Here is a 10917-nt window from a genome sequence, read left to right as displayed (position 1 = left end):
ATTGAAACGAACTGATCAGTATTCACATTATTTGATGTCAATTAATAAACTGTTATGTAATGTGCTTCTATAAATTTTATGAAGAATACATCTTTTTGGAAATAAATATCAATTCTAAATCAAACAGAATATTTGTGGCTCAATTGCTACACTCAATACTTGACAATTACAAATGTTTTGCCATGTTCAATATTCAAATACTGGTCTGAAATTAGAGGTATATTTCCAGTTAAAGGTGGAGAAAGAATCTTTATGTCACCAATTAACTATGGCTTTTGGGCTCTTTTTCTGTCTAGTTGCAATTAAACAATTATTTGTCATTTCACAAAGTACAGTCGGTTAGTGCTTGACTTACAGGAGGTCCTATGCTCCCCTGGGACCCTGTGTTGCCTGTACCTCCGGGAGGGCCTGGGACACCTGGAGTTCCCTGTGAAACCATTGAATGACAAGTTCAACTCCTAACATACATAAGATGCATAAGACACTTAAACAACTTGACTCATGAAGGTTCAGTGAATACAGACACTGAGCGAATCATAGGGAAAAGGGAATGAGGACATAACTGTGTTAAAACAATAATCGTGTGGGGAGCCTGGGCTTTCATAATGAACTCTGTCAAAAAGTTTGCTTTTACTTAATTATCATTTTTAATTTAAATGATATGATGTTCCTCAGAAAGTGTAACATGTTTTATTACATGGAAATGTGTAAATATTCCACAAAACAACAACATTAAGTCAGAAGATTTATGCTTTTAAGTTTAAATTCATATTTGTTTTTAAGTCAGAAATGCATTCTTATAATACAATTTCTAATTGCCAAGTGATGAGGCTGTGTATATGACCTTTATAAATGAAGAGAACTGTATTTTATGTAGATACATTGGTAGTTGTGAAGTGGGTGCTATAGTTAGACAAATAGAGTCAACTACATTTAGTTAAAGCCAACACATCTTTTAATAATTGGTAATTTAACTGATGCTTGTTGTCTACTTCAACAAGTATACCAAGATAAATAATTTGGATAAGGATAACAGTAATGAAATCTCCAGATGGTTCCTCAAATAATAACTTTATTTCATGCTCACTAGGGCTTTTGAAGCCTGATATATTTTATCGTGATGACAGAATACTGAGTAAATGTGATCATTGTCAAGGAAATAAAGAGACAAATATTTAATGTTTATAACAGCTGTTTATAACTGGGTAGCTCGTGACTCAGTCATTCTTTAGCAAAACAGATTGGGTGGGTAGAGGACATTTAAAGAGGGATACGTTGCTGAGGCTTTTCATCCTGCACTCGTCAGGAAAAATGCAAGAATGCCAGATTTCAAACAATCACAATAATTTATGCAACAGCAGGAAGGGATACTGATTGGCTGAGACATTGCAACATGGAGTCATGATAGTGCCTGGGTAATTAGAGTCAATGTGTTAACCAACCAATCAGCACGTTTACGCACAACATAAACTGTTGTTAGTTAAAATTTGGCATTCTAGTATTTGTCCTGATGAGCTCAAGATGATGAGCCTTGGCAACATGTTCCTGTTGTTTGTTTTCTATTGCTGAAAAAAAGAGTTTCAAATTGCAAAGCAAGAGATCACTGATCTGCAGTCAGTCAATTATATTGCAAGCAAATAACAAGATACATCACAGAGAGACATGAACTACTTAAATGCTGATGATAAATGCTCATGCTCATATTGAATAATCAAATGAAAACATGCAAAGGAGGTTATTAAACATGGAGGATCTCATTTAAATACTCTGAGCCAGTTTCCAAGTAAACAATGCAGTTTCAGATAAGATTAGATTAGATTCCTTACGGTGTGGAAACAGGCCCTTCGGCCCAACAAGTCCACACCGCCCCTTGAAGCATCCCACACAGACCCATCCCCCTATAACCCACACACGTCTGAACACTATGGGCAATTTAGCATGGCCGATCCACCTAGCCTGCACATCTTTGGACTTAGGTTTTAATTGGTCAAAACATCAACAGTTTGGATCTTTACTATGACTGGAAAAAATAGATTGAGCACCAAAAATACAAGTAATTTTACGGATATTGCTTTAAGCTAAAATTGCTGATTTCCTAAAGAGTTAGGAAGTTTTGTTTTACATTAGATACAGTATACAATGGTCACAACACAAAAGAAGGTAATTCAGTCCACTCTGCCCCAGCCTGCTCTATATGGGAGCAACTCCTCTTGTCCTACTGTTGAACCTGCCTCCACCATGCCATCAAGCCATACATTCCACATCCTAACTGTAGTGACTGGAATGAGGCCAGCCATGGAATATGAGTTCCCTGACTGGAGCTGTTAACCTGGTTCAATCAGGGAGTCCTGGCTGACAGACATAAACAGGACCATCAGGAATTCTGCCCACTCTTGGAGCCAGTCTGTGCTAGCTGGGTCCATGTCACGTACTGTGCACGCAAAAATAGAGGGTGACTTAGTGACAGGATACCAGCCTTTGTGGAGTTATTTCACTAACTACTGACTGAGTAAAATTGTTTTCCTCATTTTACTTTTGACTCTTTTGACAATTGTTATAAATTGGTATCATCTGCTTCTCACCCTTCCACCAAGGGGAGCAATTATTTACCCCAGTCTCTTGCATTCAGACCCCTCATGACTTTGAGCAACTCTATCAAATCTCCTATCAATCTCCTCTTCTTAAAAGAGAACATCCCCAGCTTCTCCATCCACAGAACCATTGCTCCCCATCTGTGGAACCATTTCACTAATTTTGTGCAATGCCTTCACACTCTTCAATTACAAAGTCTAGAAGTAAATCAATAATTGAAGCTTCTCCTTCCAATTAAAAACAAGTGCAATTTTCTTTCATCGATTACAATATTTAGAGTCTGTGCTTTATTAAAGTTAAATTAACTCAAACTCCAGATAAAATTCAATTTGAATGTTGTCTGTTTTCGTGTAGCCATGATTCAAAAGAATAAAATGTATTGGGTCTCTCATTTGGAAAAGACATCACCTGAGTAAATATTTCCATTTGAATTAGCTACTTCATGAGAAAGCAGATGAAAATGCTAGCCAAGCTGAAGGATACATCTGGTATCTCTTTGAGGCATCTTTGGCTGGCAGATTGACAGATATTGTAGATGATCCTGATGATTATGTAAACACATATACTGCGGGAACAGATTATGATTTTGACTGTATCAAGCTGGCCAATTAAGCCTTCAGAGGCAGTTGTCCTCAGTCATTGCCAGTCACTGGAACTTAAAACTAATCCATATTATTAACTGCAACTTGACCTGGCACAAGTGATTTAAGAGGATTTCAAAGTGTCTACTAAAAGTTTACAGTGCAAAAGCTCCTTTAAGTGATACCTACATTTTTAAATAAAGGAGGAAATAAACCTGCAGTACTAGTAAATGCTGCAAATATGCAGGTCAGTAAATGCTTTAAAGGGTGAAGGTAGGTTAATATTCTGGGTATAAAAGTTCAGTCAAGATTCTCCTGAAGGCCTGAAAGTGTTTACATTACAGTTAGCTTCCAACTGACTTTTCAGTAAATATCTGAGTATACATTTTCCAAGTATTCTATATATGTGGAGATGATGAACAACTGCAAAAGAAATTGGATTGGCACTCGAGGGAAATAAGTGTACAGGGCTATAGGGATAGTATGGGGAAATGGGACCAAATGGGTTGCTTTTTAGAGAGCTAGCATGGACTCAGGGGGCCAAAAACACAACCTTCTCTATCCCAAAGAGTTCTTTGCTCTTTGAAATGTTTTACTGCCTGAATTTAACAGCAACTCTCAAGATGGACTGGGGTAAATACTTAAAGTGAAGAAATTTGCAGGTTTAAGGCAGAAAAAGCAGAAGCATCAAACTATTTGGATAGCTCTTTCAAAGAGGCAACTGAGGCATGATGGACTGAATGACCTGCTTCTGAGCTACCCCATTCTTATGAATTTGTAAAATTAGTTTTAAATAATTTCAAAATCAGAATCAGCGATGTTAAGACAAAGCAAAACAGAAAAGTAAAACTGTAAACCACCAGACAGGCACCAGGAATATTAAAATAAAAATGTAAGCCATATATATTTTAGAATTGGCATAATGCTCAAAATTTTACCCTTACGCCCACTGTCAATATGTGTCCTTTATTCTCATATATCTAGTATCCAGGCTAAAAGTACCAACATTTTAATGGCTGCTAAGTATAACAAGGCCCGATAGATATGCACAATGTGCAGTTTGGACTGTTTGCTACGATTAAAAGATTATCATGTCAAGCCCAGATGAGTTCGTTCAGAGATCCTCCGTAGTTTGTCATTATACAATAAGAAACTTGTGAGGAAATGAAGAAATCAACTCATTCACATACTTACATATAGCCAACTTGAGCAAGGCGCCAGGCTGAACAAGCATATTAAACCATTTCCTACATTTTCTATGACCGTCTCCGTCTTTCCTTTGGGAGACCTCTTTACTTCTGCTCCTTATTTAGGATGTGACGTGGTATTTAGCTTTCATCAGCACCCTTACACTGAGTAAAAAAAAACCTGTACTACACTGCAGCTATGAAACAGGGGAGACCAAGTCACAGCTGCACTCTCCAAAGGGCAAGTCCTTATCCAGGAACTTTAGGAAGGGCATGAGGTACAGCAATATTATGCTCCTATGATGTAGCAAGTGACAGATGAAAGAAGCTAGATTTTCTTGATCAGGTTTGTTTATACTTTGTGTGATACAGTCTAATGTGGAGCCAGGTTTCATTAAGACATCACAACCTCCAACTTTATTTCCCTTGGCTAGTACCTGGGAAAGAAGAATTCAGATATGCAAGGCACTAAGATGATCAGTATTTCCCTCTCAGTGGTTAATGTAAACAATAGCATTAGGAAGCTTCTGGTGAAATGCAAGTTCATGCAGTCACTGGCAGCAGCAGCAAGCAGGTTTAATGATGGCAAATAACATTAAGCATTCAAAATCCCTGCATTTAAAGTCAGTGACAGGGTCTCCAGTGACCTCAACACATTACTTTGTAAAGTAAGATACTATCCACTTCTAATTATTGCTTGTCTCACTGTTTTGGTCAAATGATTGATAAAATGTTACAACAAAATGATTTTTTTTCAACATAATTTCTAAATAATTTTCTACACTTGCTCCAGCAAATCTTTGTGTAACTGTTCAGCGAATTGCTAATCTGGGAAGTGAGTCCAATTTTTATCCAAAAAGACAGTTTGCAGACAAACATGTTAATCGGGTCTATGGTCTACTTTTGCAACTAGCGGTTGCTACTTTTAGATTCACACTGGTGAACAGGGATAAAGGCCTATTTACAGTAAATTTTATTCTTGGAAAAAAAGTGTAAGTGAAAGTCAAAAGAGTCCCTATAGCAGGTACCACAGAGGTGAACATTCTGATAAATTTTTGAATAAGAATGTACTAGTGAACAAAAAGGAAAGTTGCTAAGGTCATATGATTATACATTACAGAATACGGGGGCGGGTGGTGCTGGGAGGGAATTAATTTCAATTCCCTAAAATTCTTTGGATCGGTAAAGGCAAAAGTGGGAAGAATGATGATGGGCATCGATGAGGCCACAGTGAAATATTTTGAGTAGCTTTGGTCTCCTTATCTAAGAAGGGGCTTTTTGCTCTAAAGGGAGTATGATAAAGAAATATTAGATTCTTTCCTGTGATGAGGTGCTTGTTTTATGAAGAGAAATTAATCAGACTAGAATTAATCAAACCTGCAGTTTGGAGGAATAAGATGATATCTCAGGCTTGACAGGTTAATTGCTGAAATAAATGGTTCTGAGAAATCTATAACATGGGGTTACAGTCTTAGAATAAAGGGGTTAATTATTTAGCACAGAGATGAACAGAAGTTTCTTCATTTAAAGGGCTATGAATCTTTGAAATTCTCTACCCTCGCACCTCCCCCCCCCCACCCCCCACCCCCAACCCTGAGAGTTTTGGATGCTCAGAGTATGTTCAAGAACCAGGTTGGTACAAAAGGAACTCAAGAATATTGGGACAGTAGGAGTTATGCTAGAAGATCAGCCATGATCTTGCTGAATAGTGGATCAGGATCATGAGGATGAATGACCCTTGTCCAGCCCCTAATTCTTATGTAAAGTATCCCTGTGATTATTTTGCATAACATCAGCAAAGTAGTATTAATGTAAATGTTGTAGTTTTGTGTATTAATGTACATTAATCTATGCTATGACTGTAATCTGATATTGATTCTGATACACAAATTATACTGCCCCCCCCCCCACTCCCCCACAAGGGTTAAGTTCAAAGACTTTGGGTCTGAAATTAATGTGATACAAATGCAGTGCCATGGTTTGAAGCATGTCTTGCTAGCGTGTAAAATCTTTTAATATGCACACTATACTGGGAATGTAAATTCACATATTAAAAAAAGAAGAGTAATGTAAAGAGCCTAGTAAGGACAGGAGCTGGCCACTCAGCCTCTGTACCTGCTCTGTTTTTCAAAAAAATCTTGGCTGATCTTTGACCTCAAAATCACATTCTTGTATTATCCCAATATACCACGAATACTTCTGGATCCAAAAATCTATAGATATCGTCTTAAACATACTTAAAGACTGGGAATTCACAGCTTTCAGGGGCATAAAATTCCAGAGATTTGCCGAACGACAACACAAGCATTACAGGTTTATTTTCCTTTTCAATGTCCTACATGGTCCCAACCTAAACTTGAAACTGTGACCCCTTGTTCTCTGTAACCAGGAGAAATAGCCTCTCTGCACTTACCTTCTCAAAATGGTGTAACTGGTAATTTTAAATTTTATCTCTTCTGGGCATGTAGACATCACTGTTAATGCCAACATTTGCTGCCCATCCCCAATTACTTTTAAAAGGGTGGCGTTGAGCCACCAGCACAGTGCCTCAGTGGTTAGCACTACTGCCTTACAGCATTAGGGACCCAGGTTTGATCGCAGCCTTGTGTGGAGTTTGCACATTCTCCCCATGTCTGCATGGGTTTCCACTGGGTGCTCTGGTTTCCTCCCACCATCCAAAGATGAGCAGGTTAGGTGGAATTGCCATGCTAACTTGCCCATAGTATTCAGGGTTGTGTAAGCTAGGTGGCTTAGCCATGGTAAATGCAGGGTTATGGGGCTAGGGTGGGGTCAGGGTGGGTAGCTCTCCAGAAGGTTGATGCAGACTTGATGGGCTAAACTGCCTCTTTCTGCACTGCATAGATTCTATTAATCTACCTCCTTGACTTTTTGCAGCCATCTAGCACAAGTACAGATGAATGACATAAGTATAGCACAGGTTCAAGAACAGGGAAAACACATGGATTTACAGTGAGCATATGAAATAGTCACCAAAGGGATCAATATGGAAACAGTAATGGGAAGAAGACTAGTTTTGGAGACCAGTTAGCCTGAATGAGCTTTGTTTTGGGTTCGTGTTTGTCTTGTATATCTGTCCATAGCAGAAAAAAATACTTTGACACTGTGTAATCCAAAAAAAACTGCAGCTACAAGCAGAAAGCATTCAGGCAAAAAATAAGTCAAGGAATTTTCTTCCACTTTAATGAAAGCTGTGTTTCTGAGTGAAAGAATGCATTTGGCTATTCAAAATAAAAACTCATTTTTTAAGTGACAAATATGGTTATAAATTAGCAGCCTGAATTGCATAATGCCTGAACACAATGAGGTTGGGGAGCATGCTGCCTGATATGTGGGATGAAAATGGTGCATGAGGTTCCTGGGACTTTCTGTCAACATTCCTTCACTATGCACATAAAAAAATAACTTACCCTCCTACCTGGAAACCCCGGTGGTCCAAGTGGACCGTCCGTACCTCTTCGACCCTGAAAAATCGACATTGTTAAACACCAAAATCTTGCCACTGTACAGGGCAGCATGCAAATGTACTTACCACAGGCCCCACTGGCCCTGGTAATCCTATAGGACCATCTTTACCAACAGGACCCTGGATCAAAAGTTGATTTCATAGATTATTTACTGATTCAAGCAAGAGAGATTTTTTGTTATTGTTTGAAAATATGTATTTCTGCACGCATGCATGTTCCTGGTCACAACCCGTTCACTTAAGTTCCAGGTAAAAAGACTTCTCCAGATGACAAATTACATTTATATAGCACAGTTGAATGCCCTAATGCACTTTTTGAAGTGTAGTCACAGCTGTAATTGGAGCTGCACAGCTGTAAATGGAGCTGTACAGCTGTAAACAGAGGAACCACTGAAGCTAAATTTAGTGTAGAACAAGATACCACAAACGCTGATGGGGTACAGTCCAGATTAACTGCTTTTTTTCTGCCATGACTTTGGTCAAAGGATAAATGTGGACCAGGACACATAGGCTGCCCTACCACTGCACCTCTTTCAACTAGTTCCAAGGGATCTTTTTGTTCACCCAAGACAACATGTATGTTTTAAGTCCCAATACAAGAGACGGTACCTCCTCCAGTGCAGCATTCTACCTGGAACTTAAGAGGATCAACTGGGATTCTCTGCCCAAGTCTCTGCAATGGGAAGTAGGATTTGTATTAATATCAGGAATTTAATTGCATGGTTAAGGGACCTCAGTAATCTATCAACTTTAATAGGTAAAATATTGTACAATCTGAACAAAAATCAATAGTTCCCAACATTCCCAGTGCATGAATTTCCACTTGGGAGAGGAAATTCCTAAAAACGCCTTTCTTCCAAAGTCTTCTTTTGCAACATCTTCTGCAACATTTCTAACTGCTGTGTATCACGATTCATCACTAGAATGATTTTCTTTCTCCATCATGATCCATAATTACAAAGTATTCTTATTGAGCTAGAGTTACGACTGGATTCATTGACTTTTTTATTACTGGAATATTGCTGACCCGCAATGGCTCTTGTTAAAAATATTTTGATTTTAAAATTCTTATCCAGGTATTCCAACGGTCTTGCCATCCTCCTGCCTCCTGCCTCATAATCAGCAGCAGCCCAGTAATCCTGCAAGGTCTCTGCGCCCCTCAATTCTGGCACTTCAGCAATCTTGAGTTTATCACTCCACCATTTGTAGCTCCATACGCTGGAATTGCCTCTTTAAATCATTTCGGCTTTCTTTCTTCGAGACACTGCTCGTAAACCTTATGTTTGACCAAACAGTCCTAAAGTGATGCAGTTTCAAATTTTGTTTGACAATGTCTGTGAAGCTCTTTGGACTGTATTATTACATTGATATAAATGCAAATTGTTGGGAATACATAGAGGGGTGGTATGGGGTAGGGTGAAGGAGAGGAACAGACAGATTTTAAGTTTTGCTGATACTATAAAATAGACAATATTAGATCAGACAACCTTCCCAACATATATCTCTTCTGATTTCAAAGTGATTCCCTGGATGACCGCAGCGTCGTTTGAGTTCAAACATTCTACTGGAAATATAGAGGCAAGAACTTAGGGGCTCCCAAACAGTGGGTCACAGCCCCAATGGGAATTTGGTGTCACTAGCTCTGAGGCAGCAATGGTAGCCATGGAGTTCAGACTGAGTTTTAACAGGTGCAAGGCCGCTTTAATTGTTTGAGATGTCTTTCTGTCAGTGATTGGCTTGATCATCTGTTCTTTGAGGGCAGTCCTGCAGAGAAAATCTTAAAGGAATACCTTAGCATGAGACCCAATGGTCCTTATCATGTAACACTACCAAAAAATATGAACTGCATTGATTTTTTTTAAGTTTATAGGATTTGAAAACAAGTCAGATGAAAGTTACTGGCCTCCTGATGAGTCCGTTGCTTTCTCTACAGTTCCAATGGGGGTTATTTTTTAAAGACTGAATGCCATACAAATGCACAGAATATTACAAAGATGGATGGGTGGGGCTTGGAGTTGCTGGATAGAGCAGGCTCTTTGCTTCTACACCATGGACGAAAAATCCACAGCAAATTCAGGCACCAGAAAGAAACCTGCCCTGCAGTTATAACGAGCTGTGGAGTTGAGGAAGTACTAGTGAGAGATAATAGGAACTGCAGATGCTGGAGATAACAAGGTGTGGAGCTGGATGAACACAGCAGGCCAAGCAGCATCTTAGGAGCAGGAAAAGCTGACGTTTTGGGCCTAGACCCTTCATTAGAAGTGGGGGAAGGGAAGAGAAGTTGGATTTCTGCCTTTCCCTCTGGAGAATTCAGCCAATCTAGAGCTCACCGTGACACTGGGTGACGCTGGGAACACAGGTAGCTCCAACAAAGTGGGGGTGGGTCAAAGGAAACCTGGACCCAGGTATTTAGGGGGCATGAGCCTTGGAGGATGTGCCCACTTTGGAAAGGGGGAGTTGGTTAGGTTTTGAAGTTGATTAAGTTACAAAAGAAGGGAGGTGCTGTCTTCAAAGGGAGTTGGCATGCTTGGTAAGTGGGAACCCTTCAAATACAGCATGCCCTTCTTCCATCTTGCTTAAAAATTGCTCATGCCAACTGTATTATACCGTAGAAACGGTTATATCTCAGTGAACTGAGCATTTAACCAACTCAACTGACCCTTACTTTATACTACATATTGGGGGTGGGGGGGGGCGCAGGCTACTGATTTTGGCACACCCCCATGCACATCCTGAGAATATGTATAAAGTATGTACACAGGTGTGAAAAACACTACTGCTGATACTATTCATTTCAAAATAATCATCATTAGTTACTTTCTATTTCTTAAAACAACTGTGATAAGGTGCTATGTGATGATATTTCAAGGATACCTACATATGCACAGAGCCATTAAAATGCTCTAAAACTCTATCTGATTGGAATGGCTGTCCAAAATCAGTTGACAAATTAATACTGTATCTGAATATTACACACATAAATGTCACATTAAAACTTGAAAGGTAATTTATGGTAACAAGTTCAATTCAAAACTGTACAGGGTAAAATTTACCCTTGTGGCAGCATGATTAG

At 39.1% G+C, this 10917-nt stretch overlaps 1 protein-coding gene across 6 annotated transcripts in view; it reads right to left on the bottom strand.

Moving 5' to 3' along the window:
• col14a1a (collagen, type XIV, alpha 1a) overlaps positions 1 to 10917 on the bottom strand; it is a 222218-nt gene that overhangs the window by 23107 nt on the left and 188194 nt on the right. For 5 of the 6 annotated variants that reach the window (XM_048528630.2, XM_059645936.1, XM_059645937.1 and 2 more), the window contains 2 exons: positions 7911 to 7964; positions 356 to 427 (listed from right to left, as the gene is read on the bottom strand). In XM_048528630.2, the coding sequence (XP_048384587.1) occupies positions 356 to 427; positions 7911 to 7964 (126 nt within the window). Of the gene's footprint in view, positions 1 to 355; positions 428 to 7788; positions 7843 to 7910; positions 7965 to 10917 lie in introns of all 6 variants that reach the window. The other variant, XM_059645935.1, reaches the window with a different exon arrangement.

Source organism: Stegostoma tigrinum, chromosome 5, assembly GCF_030684315.1.
Source record: "Stegostoma tigrinum isolate sSteTig4 chromosome 5, sSteTig4.hap1, whole genome shotgun sequence".
NCBI classification, from domain to species: domain Eukaryota; kingdom Metazoa; phylum Chordata; class Chondrichthyes; order Orectolobiformes; family Stegostomatidae; genus Stegostoma; species Stegostoma tigrinum.
The sequence above is the reverse complement of the archived record's forward strand: the minus strand, read 5'-3'. Positions and strand labels throughout refer to the sequence as shown.